The 25,119-nt window shown below is 34.5% G+C and overlaps 1 protein-coding gene across 1 annotated transcript; it reads left to right on the top strand.

Annotated features, from left to right (window-relative positions):
• Positions 1–982: 982 nt before the first annotated feature.
• On the top strand, positions 983–24,795 carry tll (nuclear receptor subfamily 2 group E member tailless). Its single transcript, XM_076500719.1, has 9 exons — positions 983–1,276; positions 9,782–9,863; positions 14,519–14,537; positions 14,789–14,930; positions 19,182–19,414; positions 21,268–21,408; positions 22,194–22,290; positions 22,957–23,106; positions 23,995–24,795. Exons 1-9 carry the CDS (start codon positions 1,237–1,239, stop codon positions 24,261–24,263), a joined length of 1,173 nt encoding a protein of 390 aa, XP_076356834.1. The 5' UTR covers positions 983–1,236; the 3' UTR covers positions 24,264–24,795.
• The last annotated feature ends 324 nt before the right edge of the window (positions 24,796–25,119 follow it).

Below are 25,119 nucleotides of genomic sequence, written 5' to 3'. Positions count from 1 at the left end.
CGAGTTTTCTAATACTATGAATTTTCCAGTAGTAAAGCATGAATTGTTTTCTGAGTCACGTGGCTGGTTATAATAAAAGATCACTAGTCTCTTGGCTACTTAGGTTGGAGGTCATGGCCAATAATCTAAGTCACGAGCATATTGGTAAAAATATAATTTAGCACTTTAAGTCACGTCACGTTTATCAGCAAAGTCAAGTGTTCTGTGCAATATGACTTTTGTTAGCGCTAACCAGTATTCTGTGCCAGACGTCTTTTATCAGCAATACAGTATTCTGTGCCAAGATGTGACTTTTATCAGCAATGCCCAGCATCTATGTCGATTTTGTTAGCGCTGAGTAGTATCGTATATCGTGTGAACTTTGTCAGCGCTAATCAAAATTCTAAATCTTGTGACTTTGGTAAGTGCTAACTAGTGTCTCGAGCTATCCATCAATACTCAGTGAACTATATCATCGATGACTGAAATAGATTTTTAGTAATATGTTCTCAATTCAAACGTGTAATGCTAAAAAATTTATACGAGTAATTTATTTAAAGTTTTTTGTGCAGTAGTTGTACAGTTTTATATTATTCTGTGTGTAACAAAATTAACAAACCTGTTTGAATAATAATGTGTGAAGAAGTTTAGCTTGTTACTCTTCGTGCAAAAAAAAAAGGCAAACAATTAACTACACTAACTGCTATCCTATAACATCAACTGGGTTATAGTGGCGTTGATTTTTTCCCAATTATTCTGACAAACTGCCCGCATAGATCAAGACGGGAAACCACACATCAAATATTCATCGATAAACCATGGGACTACGGTGGGCAGGTCTCAACTTACAGAGCATAAGCCTCCATTGTTCTGATCCAACCAATGGCAGATCTCTACGGCGTGGCTTTGGCACGAGCAGACCCCCCCCCTCTCCTGCCAATCTATGAGTGCATCTGCTTACTTGATGAACTCCGAAATCAGAGATTCCCTCTGAGGTCACTCAACCAGACAGAGATCCTGAAATCATAACCTACCGACGTCATTTGTTAAACACTCTTTCCGTGGTCATGCAAAGGGCAGCACACTAAAAATCGGGTCGATTCACTGCTTGCTCTTCTCAGACCGGTGTCCATTGCTTCTTTGTTTTCTCGCTATTTACACTCACATGTTATAATAGCAGATGCTGTGAGGTCAATTTCATTTGATACGCCTTTGGACACACTGTTTTTGCGGAACTTTTTCAAACTCATTTTAGTGATGACTTCGTCAGTGACAACAAAGCCTCCAGGAACATCAAGTAGGTTGAAACACATTCGTGTTAATTTTTCTAAACTCTTAATAATTATGATAATAATTATTATGATAGATCTTGTTCTTTTCAGCATGTTCGTGATTGTGTTTTCTTTGTTAAAAGGACGTTTCACTGAGACGTTCGTTATAACTGAATGAGTTATTGCTTGTAATTCCAATTATACGGATAGTATATAAAATCTAGCATGAGTAAATAATAACAATAATACCTAAAGAAGACATACCCGTATTCTATCAAAACATGTACTATGTTCTCCCAAAATAAATTACTCACTATACTTATAAATCGTTGTTTCCAACTTATTATTATATTAGTATAATACGCTCCCATACTCAAGTACGAAAAGTAAAACCCCTATCTTATATAGGTTATTGAAGAAGGACATAAGTGGGTTATCTACAGAATTTTAAGCTAAAGTCAAACCCCCATTAAAAATACGGAACTGCAAATCCATTAATGTAGAATCTATAGTATTTAAATGTTTCAAACAAAGTCCTCCTACGGCTCTCAACAGAGAGTCGCACCTAATTTTGAACAGAGAGCTTAGATGGAAGGCGATTAGTCAATAGTGTCCACCTTGTCTGACATTTAATGTGACTTGATCGTCTTTTCTTGTGCTTACCTAAGGCTTCAAAGTACGGAGCGCATGTCTGTGGTAACGGATGGCAAAGGAACACGAAACATAAACCCTCAGATCCACAACTCTGTTATTTTAATCACCTGACCACGCCCGACACAAACTGTAGAAGTAAGCGCAAATATTGTACAATTCTCGAAATCTGTAAATAAAACGAATGGAACTTAATGTATTTCAGAGAGAAAAAAAAACAAAACATTCAGTATAATTGTTGAAAAAGGAAAAAAAGATTCTTAGACCTCAATTCAGAATAATGAAATGTTTTAACATTTCCACCAGAGGACAATTTTATCTTCTATAGCTTATTTGTTTATTTGTTTATAGGTAAGCACAAAGTTACATAACGGGCTATATGTACTCTGCCCACCAAGGGTATCGAAACCCGGTTTCTAGAGATGTAAGTCTGAAAGCATATCTTTGTGCCAATGGGGGCATTCTTTTTTTGTTAAGCACAAAACAACACAACTAGATATCTGTGCTGTGCCAACCACAGGTATCGGAACACTGTTTCTATCGCTCTAAGTCAGCAGACTCGCCGCTGTACAACGGACGGAGGCTGTTCAGTAGTTTAAATAGATCATGTTACATTTTAGAAACTTCACTTCTCGCTCTTTTTCTCTGTCTGTCTGTTCGTCTTTCAGTGTAAAAACGAGTAAGGAAGTATTATTCTGCAAACCTCCCAAATGTGTTACATATATAGTATATTCAGAATAATATGAACACGATAGACGATTTCTTTTAGAAGCTAATTTTTACAAACACGCCCATCTTCGTTTCGAACAGTGGTAAGAGTTATCGTAATGAACTGTTCATCTTATCATGTATAATGACTTTTTTGGGCCTGGCATGGCCAAGCGCGTAAGGCGTGCGACTCGTAATCCGAGGGTCGCGGGTTCGCGCCCGCGTCGCGCCAAACATGCTCGCCCTCACAGCCGTGGGGGCGTTATAATGTGACGGTCAATCCCACTATTCTTTGGTACAAGAGTAGCCCAAGAGGTGGCGGTGGGTGGTGATGACTAGCTGCCTTCCCTCTAGTCTTACACTACTAAATTAGGGACGGCTAGCACAGATAGCCTCGAGTAGCTTTGTGCGAAATTCCAAAAACAAAACAAAACATAATGACTTTTCACATACATTCCATTATCAGTATAATTTCCTTCCCAGAAAATACACAAAATGCTTAAGTACCTTGTAAGTATAATTATATTAATATAATAACTAATGTTACCATATTAACTACCAGCATAATCATAAGGTCTTCAATTAATATTTAAATTACAGTAAGTTACTGAGATGACTGTTATGCTGGCAATGAATATTAGCAGTCTCGTTATTGAGAAGATATTCTAACAAATACTGTCACATATTAACCAAAGTTATTGTTTACTGACGAGGCTTAGGCACAATTACGAAGCTAAGACATTTGTTTTTAAAAATAGGTTTTTAGAAAAAATGTCTCCTTTCAGCAAAAAGTTTACCTGATTTACGGACTTGTGTATATGAGCTTAAACGGAATCTGATTAGTGTGTTATGGCTGAACAATATATATTACAGAATTGAGGAAACAAAAACAACTCTACGTTTCATAAATATTTAGTGTGTTATGGCTGAACAATATATATTACAGAATTGAGGAAACAAAAACAACTCTACGTTTCATAAACAGTTAGTGTGTTATGGCTGAACAATATATATTACAGAATTGAGGAAACAAAAACAACTCTACGTTTCATAAACAGTTAGTGTGTTATGGCTGAACAATATATATTACAGAATTGAGGAAACAAAAACAACTCTACGTTTCATAAATATTTAGTGTGTTATGGCTGAACAATATATATTACAGAATTGAGGAAACAAAAACAACTCTACGTTTCATAAACATTTAGTGTGTTATGGCTGAACAATATATATTACAGAATTGAGAAACAAAAACAACTCTACGTTTCATAAACATTTAGTGTGTTATGGCTGAACAATATATACTACAGAATTGAGGAAACAAAAACAACTCTACGTTTCATAAACATTTAGTGTGTTATGGCTGAACAATATATACTACATAATTGAGGAAACAAAAACAACTCTACGTTTCATAAACATTTAGTGTGTTATGGCTGAACAATATATACTACAGAATTGAGGAAACAAAAACAACTCTACGTTTCATAAACATTTAGTGTCTTATGGCTGAACAATATATATTACAGAATTGAGGAAACAAAAACAACTCTACGTTTCATAAACATTTAGTGTGTTATGGCTGAACAATATATATTACAGAATTGAGGAAAACAAAAACAATTGTACGTTTTATAAACATTTAGTGTCTTATGACTGAAGAAGTATATATTACAGAATTGAGGACAACAAAAACAATTGCATGTTTTATAAACATTTCATTTCTGACGATCAGAATTTCGTCAATAAAAGGTTTCTTTAGTCACAGACTTTTACCAGCAAAACCGTTGTTGTTATAAAAACAAACTCCTTGTGTAAGTGAGAGCTGTCTTTGTTTAACTCAATTCTGAAATTACAGTTTTACCAAGTACTGACGGTTTCAAGTTTTAATTATTTATAACATGTTATATTAGAGGATATAAAATTGTTGAATGATAAATTACTTAAAAATTTAAACCTTGGTTTAATATATATATGTGTGTGTGTGACATTCAGTTTTGCAATATCTTCGGCATAAAAATATAAGAGAATTGGGATCGATTTCTATTGTATTTTCACAATGTAAACTAGCATTAATTTACAAATGTTGTATATGAAACATTTCAGAATGGCATTTTACACTAGATGATACGCATCCATAACTCATATATATATGTTTAATATTCCAACTGGACTGTAAGTAATCGATTAAAATACAATGTTAAACTAATGGTGAAGTGGATTTTTATGAAATGTTGATATATATATATATATATATCAAAAGTGGTGTGTGTATATATATATATATATATAATATATATACACATTTGTATACAACAGCAATAATATCTAGCCACCCTGTTCAACGTACCATTTCTACAAACACCAAAGTACATAGAACCACTATCACTCAGCCACCCTGATCAATTCATCACATCTATTAATCACATAAAGTACTTTATACCACTGTCACATTTTGCCACCCTGATCAATTCATCACATTTATTAACCACATTATGTACTTTATATCACTGTTACATTTTGCCACCCTGATCAATTCATCACATTTATTAACCACATTATGTACTTTATATCACTGTCACATTTTGCCACCCTGATCAATTCATCACATCTATTAACCACATTTATGTGCTTTTATCACTGTCACTGATCAGTTTCACATTTTGCCACCCTGATCAGTTCATCACACGTCTTTATTAACCACATTATGTGCTTTATATCACTATATCACTGTCACGTTTTGCCACCCTGATCAGTTCATCACGTTTATTAACCACATTATGTGCTTTATATCACTGTTACGTTTTGCCACCCTGATCAGTTCATCACATTTATTAATCACATTATGTACTTTATATCACTGTCACATTTTGCCACCCTGATCAATTCATCACATCTATTAACCACATTATGTACTTTATATCACTGTCACATTTTGCCACCCTGATCAATTCATCACATCTATTAACCACATTATGTACTTTATATCACTGTCACATTTTGCCACTCTATTCAATTCACTGCTTCTTTATATATGTAATCACCACCTAGTTACACTAATAAGCTCACAATTTTTTAACCAGAAAGATATACATTTTAGTACCATCTAGCCACTCTTTTCGACTCACCATTTCTATAACCATAAATACGTGCATTGTAAGTACCTCCTAGATATCTTATTCATCTCGCTCCTTTTATGGATGCTAAGATACATCGCTTAGCAACTAGATAGCCGTTTCTTAATTAAACTTGTTGTTTTATTATACAGATTTACTGTATTATATTGAAAGGTGATTTTCAATAACTTAATCTCAAAGTGTCGGTTTACAAGAACAGATATACTGGGATGGGTCGAATACACGATACATTTTTTTGTATTCTTGGTTATTTAGCCTGATCAAATCCTATATGTAGCCACATAATTCAATCATGCAGACCGTATCGACGCTAATACAACCATTATACAAAATTACACCGGAACGTCGGCTCGTGGTTCTTAAGTCAAGCGTAACACGCGCCACGCGCCGAGATTTAATTACTACTGGGCAGATGATCCACCTTTACCTCTAGAGAATGACAAAATGACCATCAGGTACACGGTGAGCAATAGTGTTTTGCGAGGATAGCTTTACGCACGTGCGTTATGGACAATCTGAAGCGCATGTGAGGCGAGCTATAAAAAGCACCTGGTTGAAATACCACATGTTTCTGTTTAGGGTGCCAATTTCAAGTTTTTGTCGTCAACAACTTCCGTGATGATGTCAGCTACTTTATCACAGTCCCTTTTATTGCGAACCAACATTGGCAAAAGTTTCCGCACTGTTAACAAGCACATCCTCTAATTTCCTTGACATGCATATCCAAAAGTTAACCCCTACCTCTCATTAGCTCCAACAATCATGTTCAAGCATCCCTCCCCCCTCAAATATGGTACTTAGATAGGTTAGAGCCTTAGGGAACGGATGTCAAGAAAACTTTTACGTCTTGTTTTAACATATTTGGAATATTGATGAAGCTTGTTAGGTGCATTTGAGGGGATTCTCTTAGCTGAAAACCAAGGTAGTATGTATTAAAATATTAACACAGTTATAACGTGGAGGACCTGTGTCCTTACCGCGACGAAATTCTTAACAAGGCAGACAAAAGAAGTCGGTATTATAGAGTTTGTTTGTTTTTTAATTTCGCGCAAAGCTACTCGAGGGTTATCTGCGATAGCCGTCCCTAATTTAGCAGTGTAAGACTAGAGGAAAGACAGCTAGTCACTACCGCCAACTCTTGGGCTACTCTTTTACCAACGAATAGTGGGATTGAATGTAACATTATAACGCCCCCACGGATAAAAGGCGGGTATGTTTGGTGAGACGGGGATGCGAACCCGCGACCCTCAGATTACGGGTCGCACGTCTTAACCCACCTGGCCATGCAGGGTCTGGTAATATAGAGAAATAAACAAATAAAACGACGGAAAAGTAAAAGGCCTATGTAGTTGTGAATATAATTAAAACGGTTATTGATTAGGGTTATTTATTTTTATAACACATAAAAAAACCTCAATTGTTTTGGAAATTCTAATATTTGCTCAATAAAAAACAAACAACTATTTACGTCATTTTGGTTACGGTTTTAAATTTCTCTTATTGCTTCGTATTTATTCGTACAACACACGTGGGCTAAAACCTCAGCACGTTTTTCACAAGATTAAGCTATAAATAAACGGCTGCCATGTAAATATACACTTTTGCTTTTATCAAGCTCCCTGGTGACTCACCAGTAAGTTTCAGGATTATAGCGTTTAAATTCGGGGTTCTATCCCCACGGTAAGTACAGCGTGGGTATCAACAATCTAAAGCTTTGTGTTCAACAACAGATACATGAAAACAGTATTGAAAACGGCCATCGCATTCACATTATTAGAATTTATCAAGCTGCATGTGAAATACAGCTTAATAAATTGTAATAATGTACAATAGTGTTAGAAAAACAACAACAAAGTGACAGTATTTATCTACATTGTGGGTTAAAAATGTTACCAGTTTTTCTGAAACTTACAACTATGCAATAAATCTTGTGTGGTCAGTGAAAAACACCATCACTTATTTTACATACGTATTGTTTGATAGTAGTTTAATGACATTTCCTTAGCTGGAGTATTATATTTCAGTGTTAGGATTATTCTGTAAAACAAAAAATTGATATATAACTACATATTTTTATCTCACTTTTAAATTTATTTCTGCAGGTTTGCTTCTTAAAACATTGCACAGAAGCCAACTAGATACAGAATAAAAAGGTTTTATATATATATCCTAGAAACATTACATCAAGGGCCCGGCATGACCAAGTGTTTTAAGGCGTGCGACTCGTAATCTGAGGGTCGCGGGTTCGCATCCCCGTCGCGCCAAACATGCTCGTCCATTCAGCCATGGGGGCGTTGTAATGTTACGATCAATCCCACTATTCGTTGGTAAAAGAGTAGCCCAAGAGTTGGCGGTGGGTGGTGATGACTAGCTGCCTTCCCTCTAGTCTTACACTGCTAAATTAGGGACGGCTAGCACAGATAGTCCTCGAGTAACTTTGTGCGAATTTCAAAAATAAACAAACAAACATTACATTAAAAATACAAAACTAATAAAAAGAAATGCTATATTTTTCAGAGTTATCAATTATAACGAATTTGCGTCTGTCAAACTACTAAAACGCTTATCTGAAACTTATCACAGCCGTAACTCCAGTTCCATACAGAGGGTTGATGTTTTAAAAACAGTTTTGAATATGCAGTTCATCAAGTCACGTGAAAACCACATTCGATATAAAGTTACGGTGTGAAAGCATGCATCATAACTACATTTTGACCCTGTTAGGTTTTGCGTCGGTAGTGTGATGTTAGAGGAAATTAATCGCTTTTACACAGGGGCTGGTGTGTAACAGCCCCTTCTGATACAAAACATACGTACAATCAAACCATAAATATCTATTCAGACCTGAGGTTTAGAATTTCCAAGACGGGAATGTTTCTTGCACTTAGCGACATGGTAAAACAATTCAGAAATAGGTCTGTAACAAGTAACACTTCAACCGAGGTAAGCAAAATGCAGCTTTCTGTAACAGGTGAGAACCTATGAGCACAAAGGGTAAGTGAAAAACTCTTCCATTCACACCAGATATCAGTACGAAACGCAACAAAAAGAATCTTTGTCTGTAAAGTGACACAAGTCACATGATACACGAGCTGCTTCCACCACAAATTCGTTCAAATGTTTCACATCACAAGCATCTGGAAGATGATACGGAAATTAATGTTATTTCGTACGAATACATGCCTTTCAAGTCTCCCGATGTAGTGCCGTGTATTCGAACTGTTGGAATTGGCGCCGAATAATCGTAATCCTTATACATTAAACGGATTAGATAACGTACGCAGAGATGTGTGATTATCTTAGACCTGACAATCTTACGGCGGATCCTTTCGAAACGGAAACTACATTACAGAGCTATTGTTAAAGATTATGGTTGTCAGACAGAGCATGACTGAAGGAGGTAAAATGAACTGTAATGATGTGGTGAGTCTACAAAAGTGTTTCAACACGACGAACTGGAACTTTGTTGTCCATTTGCGTCACATAATGTTTTATTTAGCTTTACAGTCATTAGCATTTAGAACTACAAAGCATTTAATCTGGAGCATAGCGGACTTATAAGGCTAACTGCAATGGCTCAACAAAACAACCGTTTTTTAAGTAGCGATATGAAGCTAAACTCTTAAGATAATTATATTTATCATTTAATTAATACAGGTGATATTTTAGCATGTAAATCTGAAACACAATATCTAATAAACACATGACTTTGTATACGTATAAATCGATAATATTGTGGTTTCATAGATAAAAATAACTAAAAAATAAAACCGATATTTAAATCTATATCATGGAGTTTATACCCCATTTAAAAATTATGGTACTATTTATTTATCTGTTTGTTTGTTTTTTTTTATTTTTAGCAATTTTCAGTATCAGAATATACCCGAAACAATGGCACATAGGAAAATGAAAATCAATTAATAATTTTCATAATAACAATTTTGAGACAAAGATATTGAAAGCAAAATAATAATAACACGGTTATTTTCTAAAAAAATAAATTTCTAGTAATCATAAATAATTTATTTCCAGGTCGAATTTTACTGGACATTCCATGTAAAGTATGTCATGACCACTCCTCTGGAAAACACTATGGAATTTTTGCATGTGACGGGTAAGATATTTTATGAAAGTGCTTAGTTGGTTAATTTTATTCTCAATACCATAACTAAAGCACTAAAATATCTATAATAATAACAAAACTAAGTTTTGTGCGCGTATTCTATTTCATCGAATGTGAACAAAAGGCAGATGTAAATATGCTTTATTGGACATTTTGTACAACAATATATTAAAATATATTAGTTTATCTCTTCATCGTATATAGGCCATACTTAATTAATGTTAGGCCTAGGACAATTGGACTTATGAATTTCGGGTTCTGCGATTAGAATTATTTTGTATTCATCTATCATCAGATAGTTAATTAATAAAAATTAAGTTTCAGTTTTTTTAATCGGGAGAGTAATTGAGTAAAAACAAGGACTGCTGAAGTTTGCGAATATGAATTAACAATTATTTTAATTTTGGAAATGCAGACTTGTGCTTCACAAAAACTTGGTTTTAATAACCCTACGTGGACTCAGTGAAAGATTCTGAATATTTAAAACTTTTCATTAAAACTATATACGTTTCAAAATCATGTTCACTTCAGCTGGGAAGTAACTTTGTGACACTTTATCCAGTTATAATCGTGAAAAGAGATTTCACCAAAAATTGTTAGTTTTTTGTAATTATCGTTACGATGTCTATGGAGAACTTTAGGTTTTAATTTTATGGAAACCCGCAAATCTAGTGAGATTGTTAGGTGTTGAATTTCGCGCAAAGCTTCACGAGCACATTTATTACCAACCACCCGTCAACTGTTAGCCTATTCTATTACCAACGAAAAGTGAGATTAATCGTGGCATTATAATGCACACATGGCTGAAAGGGTAAGCATGCTTGGTTGGACGGGATTCGAACCCCCGACACTCAGATTGCGAGTCAAGCTCCCTAATAACCTGTATATGCCTGAGCCAATCTAGGTAGAATTGTTTCGTATTAACATTATGTTATCTGCATTTTTAAAGGCTTAACAAATTCATAAAATATGATTCAAATTCCTTAATATTAATATTACTTGAAGCTCAATACATTGGTTTATGTTAGAAGTTAGAATGTTAAAACTGTGAACTTCATTTGGACTCTCGAAACTCACCATATTTATTAACATGCCTGATTTTTTTTCGAGAGCAATACTTCATGTTAATTATTTTAATAGAACTCTGGGAAAACAATCACCTAATTTAATATAAATTCAAAAAACGCTTGATATTAAAATATGAACAATAAGACGTAGCCTAATTATCAAATATGCCTGACGAGTTACAGCACCCTCCACACCATATCACACCTAATAAATTACGTCAGCCTCCACACAATATATAAAATCTAATAAATTATCTTAACTCCCCACACACTACCTCATACTTGATAAATTACACCAGCCCCCTCACACGCACAGACTCGTATTATAATCCACCAATTTAATTATTTCAACTTCCACACACCGTATCAAACCGAAATAAATTATAGCAACTACCCCCCCCCACACACACTGTAACACACCTATTAAACTACTTTAACCTCTACACACCGTATCAAACCTATATAAATTATAACAACTACCCCCACACACGCACCGTAACGCACCTATTAAACTGGCTTTACCTCTACACACCGTATCAAACCTATATAAATTATAACAACTACCCCACACACACACCGTAACACACCTATTAAACTACTTTACCTCTACACACCGTATCAAACCTATATAAATTATAACAACTACCCCACACACACACCGTAACACACCTATTAAACTACTTTAACCTCTACACACCGTATCAAACCTAATAAGTTATATCAAACCCCTCCACAGAAATACACCTAATAAATTACATCACCCCCCTCACACACACCATATGTGGCCTAATTGATTCCGTTTTCAATTTTACAACACATCTCGACAATGACACGCTTCGCCAGGACAAAAGCTTCACGAACGGTTTTGGCTTTTCGCTGTAGTTAGAGCGTCTTCAACACTGCAACGGTTCTCTCTCTCTTTCTCTCTAACAGGGGGAACAAGAGTGTTTGGTGACAAAAACAAGAAACCGCTGGTGGCTGTCGATTGCACGCAGTAGTAATCATGCTAAGACGTAAAACCAGTTTGCTCTTTTCCACCCCTCTATCCTCTTCAACATATGCCCTACCCTGGGGATTCTGATGGGATATAATGTCTAAGTGTAATGTAGCAGTAGAGGGACCATTCACGTACTGGATATTGATTCTTACTTTTATATATGTCGACCAATCAAATGGTGACACTAGGCTAAAATCCGGGTGGCTATGGCGAGCAGCTGTGGTTGGATGTGCTCAGTTTAGAATTTTTTGTTAACTAATTCGTACTTAGGACGATTCGAAATTCGTGAAGCCTTCTCCACTGTACATTTGAAAAGACATATTAAGCCCAGTCGACTGTTATGGTTATAAGAAGTTTATCTGTTATTAACATTTGTTCATGCTATACAGTGATTGTTTTTGCTTGTGTAAGTTTACTTGAAAAACAATTAGGCTACACAAAAATGAATTTAAATTGTCTTGTGAGATTGGAGAAAAAATTTTCATTTGAACGTTATCAAAAGAAAGGACGAAGGAAATCTAATAAAGCAAAATTTTGTCAAAGCTTTGTTATCTGTCTATGTTTCAGGTTAATACATAACCATACTTATAAATACGTACAATAGTACAAATTAAAATCACTATTTTAAGAGGCCCTTAATGGAGAAAATTGAGATTGTAAACTCTTCACGAGATTAAACAAAGTTGAGATTGCATGTTTTTTTTAGAGTTTTTTATGCAAAACTACTATGAGTTATGTGCGCTAGTTGACCCTAGTTTTGAGATGATTGAGTAAATGGAGGACATCTGGTCACAATAATCCACCATCAACGCGCGGTTTATTCTAATTGAACAGTAGGGTTTGACTCTTCCAACGCGCCTACTGCCTCAAAATACGGAACGTGTTTGTGTGTGTGTGTGTGTACCACTAAACTCAGACGCACGGTCCAACACGTTGACAACTTGGCTGCATTCGGTCTATCAGCAATGTTAGGTAAAAAAAGTACAGAAAGCAAATTTATTATGGGATTGAACCAAGAAATATAATCGATTATGGTTTGACTTGGCTATCTTTTTCACTTTAAGCTAACTTCTGAGTTTGATAAATATCAGATTATGTTACGATTCTCTCTTCTTTGTTTCACATAAAGGTATGATACTTCATTTAGTCAGATATGGAGAAAACAGCTGCTGAATTAAATTCTTTTTCCACCTGAAAACGGGATAAAATCCTTTGAGACACACAAAGAATCATTCGCTGATTCAGTTTTGCTCAGCTGACAGTGACATAATGCATACAAATCTGCCTGTGGTGGGCAGAACACAGATAGTCCTTTGTGTAGCTTTGTGCGTAACTCCAAACAAACAAAATATAAAAGTCTATTAAGTATGATGGGCCAGTTTCTGACATAGCTCCTTTCTTATCCATTGTGGTACCATATGAATCTGTTACACGTTAGGGACGAGATACCGATATAGATTATTTTCATACCTGGCGTGGTTACACTATATGTCTGTTAAGTGTGCGGAGCCAGTCTGTGACTTAGCTCCTTTCTTACCTACTGTAGTACGTTATACGTCTGATAAATATGCGGAGCCAGTCTGTGACTTAGCTCCTTTCTTATCTGACTCCGGTTAAAAATACATCTGTCAAATATGTGGTGCTTGTGTCTGACATTTCCTCTCGTTGACACATATTTGGCAATTTCTTATTTATTTCCATTTAAGCGACTAATATTATAATGAATTAAAACGGTGTACGAAATAGTGATACATAGTATGACTTGACATAAAATATCTGAAACATTGTTATAAACAATAAATTGAAACAAATAAGCAAAGGAAGTGATGTAACAGATTTTTGGATGTTGTACAATATTGTAGTGTTAGAAAGCTGATCTGATGGCGTATCTTTTGCTTCACGATTTACTTATCACAAAAAAATCTCGAACTGATGACTCTGCCAGAAGCAATTTTAATTGAATAGAGGGCAGTTTGTGGAACTGTTAAAATATGTGTTGTTGTAATGCCGTACCGAAACTTTGTATCAAGAAATTTATAATCGAAATTATTTTGTATGTTGTAAAAAATAATAAAATGTCGTTATTTATGGTGATTTAGGTTGCATTTTACTCACCAGTGAACTTAAATTTATATGTTGTCTTTAGCTGTCCTTTACTCAGTAGAGTAAGCCTAATGTTTTAAAAGATGATAGAATATGTACCATTGATTTTACTGATTTAGTTTTATGAATTATTCAGCAGTCAAGCTGTATAAGATATTAAAAATATACATTTATTTATATACGAATATCCTATATAAACATAAATTTACTATGGTGGGTGAAACACAGCTTAAACACCATACACATAACACGCAGTTCTGTACTACAAGAAGTCTTGTCGTTTTTTTTTTAATTTATCACTGATATGGGTTGTATGGGCTTCATGTTTGTTCTTAATACCTTAAAAGTTCTGTATATTATGTTACCTGCTTGTTTTTAGTTCAAACCAATGTTTTTGCTCTAAAGGATACGTTAACGTTGAGTGTAACATCTCTTTATCTAAATGCAATTAAAATGTGTTCTTATTTCTTCTCTTCTAGGTGTGCAGGATTTTTCAAGGTGAGTTCAAAGCTTTTTCGTACAGTTTTAATATATTTTAATACCCACTCATTTTAAATGTAACGAAACATTTAACAAATTAAATAAAGTTCACGCATTATTTGATTTTACATGCGCCATTTTGTTAGTCAAACTATAAAGCTTGAACTGTAAAAAAAAAATCGTATTACAATCAAATTGCGTTATGATGAACTACACATCAAATTTAATATCTATCGCTCCATAATAAAGTAATAACCTTTTCTTCCCAGCGATCGATTAGGCGAAATAGACAATATGTTTGTAAAGCACGTGGTGCTGGTGCTAACAACTGTCCGGTTGACAAAACTCACAGAAACCAGTGTCGAGCTTGTAGACTTCGTCGGTGTCTAGAGGCTGGGATGAATAAAGATGGTAAGAGTGAATTTTGTTAATGTTTATTATGTCTTTGTTTGTCTAACAGTACAAACTGTAGTAGTTTAGATTAGCAGTTTTGTCAGCAAATAATAGTTTCATGTGTATATTGTGATGAGTTTATTTATTTCTACGAGTTTTATTCTTTTCTTTCTTGTTTTTTTTTTTTTTTACATTTCGTATCCGAAACGAAACTGGTACATATACGTGAAAAATAAGAAACAGTTAGCATGGTTTTAACACCGACAGCTGGCGTAACAATTAGCATGGTTTTAACACCGACAGCTGGCGTAACAATTAGCATGGTTTTAACACCAACAGCTAGCGTAACAATTAGCATGGTTTTAACACCGACAGCTGGCGTAACAATTAGCATGGTTTTAACACCAACAGCTAGCGTAACAATTAGCATCGTTTTAACACCTACAGCTGGCGTAACAATTAGCATGGTTTTAACACCAACAGCTAGCGTAACAATTAGCATGGTTTTAAAACCGACAGCTGGCGTAACAATTAGCATGGTTTTAACACCAACAGCTAGCGTAACAATTAGCATGGTTTTAACACCGACAGCTGGCGTAACAATTAGCATGGTTTTAACACCAACAGCTAGCGTAACAATTAACATGGTTTTAACACCAATAGCTAGCGTAACAATTAGCATGGTTTTAACACCGAGAGCTGGCGTATTAATTAGCATGGTTTTAACACCGACAGCTGGCGTAACAATGACAACCACAAGGTTTAACGTTTGTGATAAAAATCACATGAGACTACAGTTGTTGTTCTTGTGTTCTTATTAGCTGTCCGTTATCAAATCAGATGTGTGTAAAACTAGTGTTTCAGGCTTATCTTTTGTCTTCCACGAATCATAACCTAAGAGACCTTTTAAAAATCACGCAAACATCTGCATTCTAACGAATTTTGATCACAAACGTTTAGGGAGAGCCGTATTTTAACAAACTGATTTTAAAAGGTTTTTTTTTGTTCTTTTAATAATCAAAATATTTGAAACGTATGTGAGCTTGGGTGGATATGCGGAAACACAAAGCGCATGCGCGAATGTAACTTATTATTTACGCCTGACCGCTAGGCGAAGCCAGGTGCGAAAAATAGTCTCATCACGTGCGATATTATATATATGTATATAAACCGAAATGTGTTATATAGGCCAATGAATCGGTTAGTCCAGTTAAACCTGAATAACTTCTGGCTTATATATAGTAAGAACGGTCACGAGGTCTCTTACAAGCATACTTTTAAATTCTACGGTTATTGTGTGGTTACTATCGGTTCCTTGGCTCATGAGATATTAATTATTAATATATTAATTTTAATCGGAAAATGTTGTCTAAAATTAACACAATTAATTTAAAACATAAAATTCATATGCGATTATCGAATACAATGTTAAAATTTCAGAGCTTACTTAAAAAAACCTAAACATTTTTGTTATTGTTGCTAAGCCCAAAGCTGCTACATAATGAGCTATCTGTGTTGTGCACATCACGGGTACCGAACACACAAATTTGGTATTATTAACTTTCAAACGTATCGTTGAACCACAGGGAGAGAAATAAAAAATAAAATTTTGAAGAATAAAATTTAAAGCCAAAAAAATTTTTTTAAACAAAGAAACATAGGAAGATTCATCAATGAACTTGTTCATCCATAAAGCAACCTAAGTGTTAATAATCTTTACATTAAAAAACAACGACACGAATCATTTAGTAAAGGTGTTTTTAAATATTATCTTTTATTGTTGTTATCTGAAATATTTCAAAAAGGAATTTGGGGAAAATTAGCATAAAATTAGAACAAAGTTATATACGGCCTAAAACGATTTATTTATAATTGTAATTAACTTTATTTTACCAAATAGTTCATGATTACTCCATATCTATAAAAGTCCATCATTATTTCCACAACAGGCTTTGACTTTTAAATAACAAAGTAAATTTTCCATCTAAGTGAAAGTAATATTCTGGACAGATACGTGGATATACTGATGGGTAGATGAATCTGTTGTTAAGTGGGCAAATAGACAAGGTGCGAAGGCTTCTAATATACAGCCCCTCTCTAGTGATTCATTGGTAAACCTGTGGGCTTATAACAACACCCAAGGTGGATTCGGCACAGATGCTCCATTGTGTATCTTTGCGTTAAAAGCGACAAAGCAGGTTGACAATAAAATCAGAAATATGGTTACTTACAACGCTAAAAATCGAATTTCGATGCCCATAATAGACAGACGATAGATGGCCATTTTCTTAAGCACAAAGCTGCACATTATCCTGAACTTAATGGCAGTTTGGATTTTGTATTTATGACAAAGCCACTAAGTCTTTCTACCACCATCTTTAATTTTCAACTACTGATCAGAGAGAAAGCATTCAACCAGCACACCATCGTACAACCCTATTTCCATGCAAATTAATTGACAGTTACTTTTATGACGCTTTCACTGCTTAAAATTCTGCAAATATTTTATGTTATCACATGAATACGAAAAAACCAGCACGTCAGCTTCGAAATCCAGAACTCCACCATCAGATCAGCCCATATTCTATTAAAATTATAACGTTTTAGTTAATTTCTTTTATTTTGAAGTTAATTAAAATCCACTTAATTGGAAAAATCTTAATTAAAAATAAAACTCATAATGCTTTTGAAATACCAGCTGACGTATCTGTTCAAATCATGGGGGTGGGTGGAAAAACTCCATAGATATGATACGTGGAAGAAGATCCGAACAACGACTTCCCTTACGTCACTCTCGAGGGTTACTAAACGTGTATGCCACGTTTAGTTGAGAATACTAAATGATTGAAAGGTATGCACGTGAGAGGTGATACCTGGGAGTAAGATCCAAATGTCAACTTCATTATGTGACTTCTTGGAGCTCTTGCATATCTAACTTGGATGTGACCGTTAGAAAAATAAATGTTGGGGTGAAAAATTGTATTAATTTTTAAAATTAAAGATGTAAAAATTAAATTCAAGCACAATTCTAATCTTTTTTGTCATAATCATGTTGATAAAAAAAACATGGTGTATCATTAGGGATGAAATAAATGTATACAAACAGCTGAATTTCTTTATATAAATAATTAATTTAGGTAAATTACGTAAAACAAGTTATCAACCTATGTATCGTGATAGGTAAACATTCAAACTTAAGATTATTTTTTGAATTTCGCGCAAAGCTACTCGAGGGCTATCTGCGCTAGCCGTCCCTAATTTAGCAGTGTTAGACAACTCTTGGGCTACTCTTTTACCAACGAATATTGGGATTGACCGTCACATTATAACGCCCCCACGGCTGAAAGAGCGAGCATGTTTGGTGTGACGGGGGTTCGAATCCGCGACCCTAAGATTACGAGTCGAACGCCTTAACCCACCTGACCATGCCGGACCCGTTGAAACTTGAATAACATAGGCCAGCGTGTTCATCCCTTAGTTCGTTTTATACAGATTAATAATTTCAATTAATTAGCATAAATGAGTGCACTAGCGTGTACTTTCTTTTTATGTTGATTAGATAATTAAACTGAGTAGCACAGGTTATAACATCAACTATTTTATTCTTTCTACATTAATGATAGATTTAAGTTATTAGTACATATTATTGTATCGATGTCTGTATCCTCTTTGTGTGGATTTCATTTTGGAATTTTGATCTCTTTTAGCCCTTCTTAGTCCTAATGTATTAAACACATAACTACAAGAACATTTAAAATAATTTTAATAGTTTTTTGCTGCTAAAGATAAATAAATAAAAGTATTAATTTTGACTACAAAATTTAATGAAATTATCTAGTGTCCAATTTTTAACTTCTAACGGAGCCCCAAGCAGTAATATATAGAAGAACAACAAGAACAGTCAATGAAACTGTTTTTATCGTGGTTGTTAACCCTCGTGACAAAATTCTAACCTCGTGTCTCATTTGCAAATCTCGTGATACAATTGTAACCTTATATGTCGTACTTATTCTTTGGAACTCATTCAGTTTTTCGAAATGAACATAACGAAATTCTACCACTCTTTCTTCTGAGACTGTACCTACATTTAAACTTCTGGTTATTTTGTTAATTGAGTTGTCATTTTCGTGTAAGTATTAGTAAGCCTAACTTATTTTATGTTGGTAAACTATTCAAATAGAACAGCTATTTATTGGTTATTTCAGTACATTTTATAAAGAACAAAATATAAACGTTTATATTAGTCAAAATGCATCTATTTTCTCACAGCTGTTCAGCATGAGCGTGGACCTCGAAACTCCACTATCAGGCGGCAGGTTGCCATGTATTTTAAGGAAACAGCTGGTACGGAGCTGATGTCCACCCCACCGTTCAGTAGCCACCCAGCTTTTACCAGTCTCATAACGGTAGCTTCCGATGCCCCGGGCCCTACTGCAATCACTACAACAGCACCATCTTCATTTTCCTTAAGAACACCTCCAATAATACACCCAGTGCCAAAAGTACGTAGCGTAAAATTACTGTTATTTCTCTGTTTTCCTATGGTATATCTGATGGCAAGAGTTCAATCAGCTAGGATTAAGTTGCGTTATGGGCATTGACAGTATATGATTGGTCATTTATATAAAGAACTAGAATACAAAATCCAAAACCCGAGCGCTGTCGAAAGTTGTACCTTTCTTCAACAGGGACAAATTGGGAAATAAGAGACGTCCTAGAGTTGATTAAAAAAGAGAAAATGGTTTCAACCTTCAGATAGTTTCAACAATAGGTTTTTCAAGTTGTAAATCCAGATCATCCGGTTAGGGTTCTCTCTTATGGAGACTTGATCGTGTTCGAATTGCCAAAATCTCAAAACATTGATATGATGTAAACTTCCAACGTTAAACTTATGTTTCTTCACAAATTCAATTTTCGTATCCGACGTGATGAAAAATGATATCTTTTACTAACTCCATTTCAAGCTAGACTATCATAACTCGAATGTTTTGGATTTTAGATGGGTCCAATTTTTCTTTAAAATCTAAACACTTACAATCCCACAGAGATTGATCCTAATTCCAATACAGTGACAAGGAACGAGTGCCATAAGGTTCTTTTAAACTGATACTTTACTAAAATTGTAGATAAAAGAACGTTTCAGACCACTCTCAATAAACTTACTAAATCTGTTGATAAATTCTTTGTACAACGTTTATTGGTGTATCATTCTCACGTATTGAAATTTCGCGATTTCTTTGCGTACACACATAATCTTTAAAAATCAGTGGAGTACCGATGTTTTTTATAAAACCTCCTACATTGGAACAAGTAGCAGTCAGTTGGTTCCAATTTTCATACAAGTATCTACGATGCCAACCAGTGGTCGTGTTTCAAGTGTTTGATTATTAATTCTGTTTTGAAATGAGAGAATTCCTCATTTCTATTGGCTGTAACAGAAAGTATATTTCCATTCCACTTTCCTCTAACACTGAAAAACCACGACTTAAGTTCTTAAGTTTCATGTATTACAGTATTTGTATTGTATACGGTATATATATGTGTTTAAACTTGTAAGTTCAGTTGAAATTTACATTTGTTTGTCGTTACTCGTAAGAGATTTGGTATATGGAACAATGTTTATAATTTTAGTCTTAAGACAATAAGCTTAAAAGTTCACTTGGTATAAAAACAGTATTTATATATATTTTAGATCTTACGTTTTGTTAATACAAACTAAGTATAATCTGTATTCATGATGTTGTTATATGTTGTTAGTATAAACTACATTAACGATATTGTTTTACGACGCTAGTATAAAATATTAACGTTATATTTATATGTTGGTAATGTAAACTAAATTAGTGTACTATTAAATATTTTTAGCATAAACTATATTAATCATACCATTACATGTTGTTATAATAAACTAAGTTAATGATATTGTTAGTATATGTACTACATTAAAGATGGTATTATATGTTGTTAGTATAAGCTACATTAATGAAATCTATTCTGGTGTATGTAATTGCTTAGTTCTTGATACTGATTGGCCCTTATTATAAACTCCAGGTTCATTCAGTTTAATTGTAGAAATATAATTCGATACATAGCAGTAGGTCAGCTTGGTTTAAAATGATAAGAAACACGAAACTTTAATTCACTAGTAAGGTAAATAGAGTTCAAAAGTTATGTTTTTGTATATTCTGTTTCGTGAAAAAGCTTCTATCCATAGTTTACTACTGGTAATAAATTCGATTGATATTGCGTGATTTACTCATAGTAATTAACAAAATATATTCTTTTAAGTATGAAATAAGCACAGTATATTGATATTTCTTGTTTTTTATACACATATGTCTCTTTTTTCATTTAGTATCCGAACAAACTTAACATCGGACACGCTTTTTTTAATAACCCAGATGTTGTTTGCGAATCAGCGGCGAGAATTTTGTTTCTTAATGTTCGTTGGCTGAAGACAGTTCCTGCTTTCACTGGACTACCAATCAGAGACCAGGTAGGCGGAGCTTATTTCAAGGCGTTCACAAGTGGTTGAGTGTATGTTCTAGAAACTATTGTCATACAAACTATCACAGGAACACAAAAAATTATAATTGGACTAATTATTTGGGAAAAATTAGTTTCCAGAGCTCAATTCTCGAAAACTTTGTACTTTATTCTAAATTTAAAGCTTGTAACTGTTTCTTAAAACTAAACCTGTCTGTCACCCAACTCTGTTTATATTTTATGTATAAATCATTTTATTACAACAATAACAAAAAGGTGCCAAGTAAAATGAAAATGGAAGTTTCTAAACACAATTTCATTATTGTTGAATTATATTTATTGTAGTTATTGAAGTTTGAATTAATTGCAAGAACGTACGAGCGAAAATAAGGGAAACACATGTTAATAATATACCAGACACATGGTGTCTACAAAACTCATTGCCAAGTCTCATCAGGCCGGTTGAGATGTGACAAACATACTAAAGTTTGAGACGCTACACATATCGACAGTTTCAAGAACAACGACTGTTACGGCGCAAAGTTTAAGCAACGGTAAAGGGAAAGTGGTAATTAGGGGCTCGCGAGGGACCAAATATTTATTTACATACGTACTGTATTAATTAGAATCCTTTTGATTATCTAGCTTGTAGCAATATGGCTACATTATCACTAATAACGTTGTGTTCGACATTCACCTATAAAATGTACTGATCTAATCACTAAAACTATACCGCTGTTTCAGGTGTTAATATTTTTACTTGGTTTTTATGAAATGACCTTTGTTTTATTTTAGCTGCTTCTGTTTGAGGAGGGCTGGCGTGAGCTGTTTCTTCTCGATGCTGCGCAGTTTCTGCTACCCCTAGAAGTCGGACCATTACTAGCGGCTGGAGGTAAAGTTGAAGGTTTTTACTCTAATTTAAAATCATTAATGGTTTGTATCTTTGACTATTCGTTCATTGTGAAACAGACAAGGGCTGAAGGCAACGTATTAGTGACGAACATCTTCGACTTTCAGTGAAGTTAACCAAAAAAACACAGACTGGTTAACATAAAGCAAAATAAAAAAATAATTTATACATGATTTAACTGGATCGTTAAATTTGTGTGTGCGAATTTCATAAAATATTTTTTGGTTTAAACATGCCGTATAATTGAAAGATCTAGATTCCTAATGAAACAGATTACTTCAAATTATTACGGTTTAGCGGCTTATTTCCTTATAAAACATGTATATTTTACGATCACTATAACTACTGTATGTACAGGACTATAAAAATAATACGATATTACCATCCTGTTTCTGGTTAACCACTGTATATACAGGACTATAGAAAATTATGCGATATTACCATCCAACAGGAACTGTTGTCTACGTTTTTATATACTTTAATTTTCTAAAATATTTGTTAATGAGTGATTATTAGATGAAGTTGTTTAATTGTCCCTTATAATGTACTTTCACTCTCTCCAGAAGGACTTGGGCGTCTTTTTCTGTATGTATCCATATTATTATGGGTTTGAATATACGATATCAAACTGTTATTCCTTCTTCTCAGGTTTAGGTAACGAGCCTGCAACTTCTGTAAAGGTGATGAACTTAATGACCGAGATTCGTAGTTTCCAGGAAATCATAGCCAAACTGAAACACTTGAATGTTGACCCTACCGAGTACGCATGTCTGAAGGCAATCGTATTATTTAAGACAGGTTAGTATCAGCCAATCAGTTTTGTAGCTCGTACAAACAAATTTATTGACTTAGGGTGTCAGTCGGCTCATGATATCGTATCTAGTTTCAAGCATTTGTTTGTTTTAAAGTACAATCAAAGTACAACATTTACTGTACGATGATACAATTAAAATATCTTATACCTGGGACCAAATAGTCTAAAATAAGGTCATGCGGCTTAATGGACTACAAGATGACCTAAAAAGGTCAAATGTTGTTCTGTACTTTATTCTAATTACATTTTAACGCCCATACCAGAACACGTTTAACTTCAAGTGGGTTTCTTGTCATCATAATTAATGGACAGCAATTACGGATCAAATGTGGATTTTTGTGATCAAACAGGATCAGGAAGCAGAAGAACATTGAGTTATAAATAAGGAGAAGCAAAAACGTAACATTTATCTCTCTTTCAACTGGCCCGACATGGCCAGGTGGGTCAAGGCACTCGACTCGTAATTCGAGGGTCGCGAGCTCAAAACCCCGGTCGCACCAAACATGCTCGCCCTTTCTGCTGTGTGGGGGGGGGGGGTATAATATGACGATCAATCCCACTATTCGTTGGTTAAAGAGTAGCCCAAGAGTTGACAGTGGGTGGTAATGACTAGCTGCCTTCCCTCTAGTCATACACTGCTAAATTAGGGTCGACTAGCGCAGATAGCCCTCGTGTAGCTTTGCGCGAAATTAAAAAATAAAACAAACTCTTTCGACCTACCTTTTTATTTTTTGTTTCAGATAATTCATTTACAACTAATACTTCAACGACCTGGTTGAGGAATTTGCATGGTAATTTTCATTAATTTTCTGAAACTTTAAGTAATATGCACACAGATGAAAGTATTTATTTATTTTCCATTTTTAATCCAGATTTTCAGTCAGGAGGAGCTGAGATCCGTGGCTTGCGAGATATTCACATGGTGGCGTCACTTCAGGACCAGGCTCAGATGACTCTTGGAAAGTACGTTCAGACGGCGTACCCGTCCCAACCATTTCGTTTCGGCAAGCTGTTGCTCACGTTACCGTCTCTTCGGTCTGTGTCCGCTAAGACTATAGAGGATTTGTTCTTCCGAAAAACCATCGGAAGTATACCTTTAGAACGGTTGCTATGCGACATGTACAAGAGCAACGATTTCTGACCACTGGTAACGTGCCTGCGTTACGAACTAATTCTAATAAAAACTATTAACTTGTAGACTCAGAATCATTTCGCAAGTCATCAGACTCAGTTACGCGATTTAACGATATCTTTTGGCCTGAGAAAAGAGAAAACACGAAGTAATTATAAACAGAACTCTGAAAACTGGAGTTGCTTAAACACGCGTTTCAGGAACGTACATTTAGGAGAACTTGATTTCAAATAATATTTAAACCTGTATTATTGTTTAAATTGTATGAAAAATTATATATTTTCCGTGGAAAGTAAAAGAGAAATGAAAATGCATATTTTTGGTTTCTTAAAGTATTTGAGGATCAAAGGCTATAAGTTTTAACTGGTTAATTGTTCGACAAAGAGATAGCGTATAAATATTTTCTATTCTATATAATATGTATGTTGGACATTAAATGTATATACACACACACACCAGGAAGCCTTCTTTAAATTTTAATTTTTTGGCATGATAATATACTATTTTGCAAAATGTTTTCACGTGTTTTGTCCTGATGTAAATAGGTGATGTAAATGAATAAATATTATATGAGATTTGAGTGTTTTAGTAGTGTGGTTGCACTTACAAAACAAAACACGTTTACACAGTTGCATTTTCTCTCAGCATCTTGCTAGATGTATATGTTATTATATGAGATTTGAGTGTTTTAGTAGTGTGGTTGCACTTACAAAACAAAACACGTTTACACAGTTGCATTTTCTCTCAGCATCTTGCTAGATGTATATGTTATTATATGAGATTTGAGTGTTTTAGTAGTGTGGTTGCACTTACAAAACAAAACACGTTTACACAGTTGCATTTTCTCTCAGCATCTTGCTAGATG

Source organism: Tachypleus tridentatus, chromosome 5 (assembly GCF_004210375.1).
Source record: "Tachypleus tridentatus isolate NWPU-2018 chromosome 5, ASM421037v1, whole genome shotgun sequence".
Taxonomy (NCBI): Eukaryota; Metazoa; Arthropoda; class Merostomata; order Xiphosura; family Limulidae; genus Tachypleus; species Tachypleus tridentatus.
Note: the sequence above shows the minus strand (reverse complement) of the source record. Positions and strands in the feature narration are given on the sequence as shown.

Excerpts from the sequence above, each read along its gene's own strand:
- tll (XM_076500719.1), top strand. The coding sequence starts at position 1,237 with ATGACTTCGTCAGTGACAACAAAGCCTCCAGGAACATCAA. Across the intron at positions 14,931-19,181 it reads GGCTGGGATGAATAAAGATG|CTGTTCAGCATGAGCGTGGA; the intron begins GTAAGAGTGAAT and ends ATTTTCTCACAG. Across the intron at positions 22,291-22,956 it reads ACCATTACTAGCGGCTGGAG|GTTTAGGTAACGAGCCTGCA; the intron begins GTAAAGTTGAAG and ends CCTTCTTCTCAG.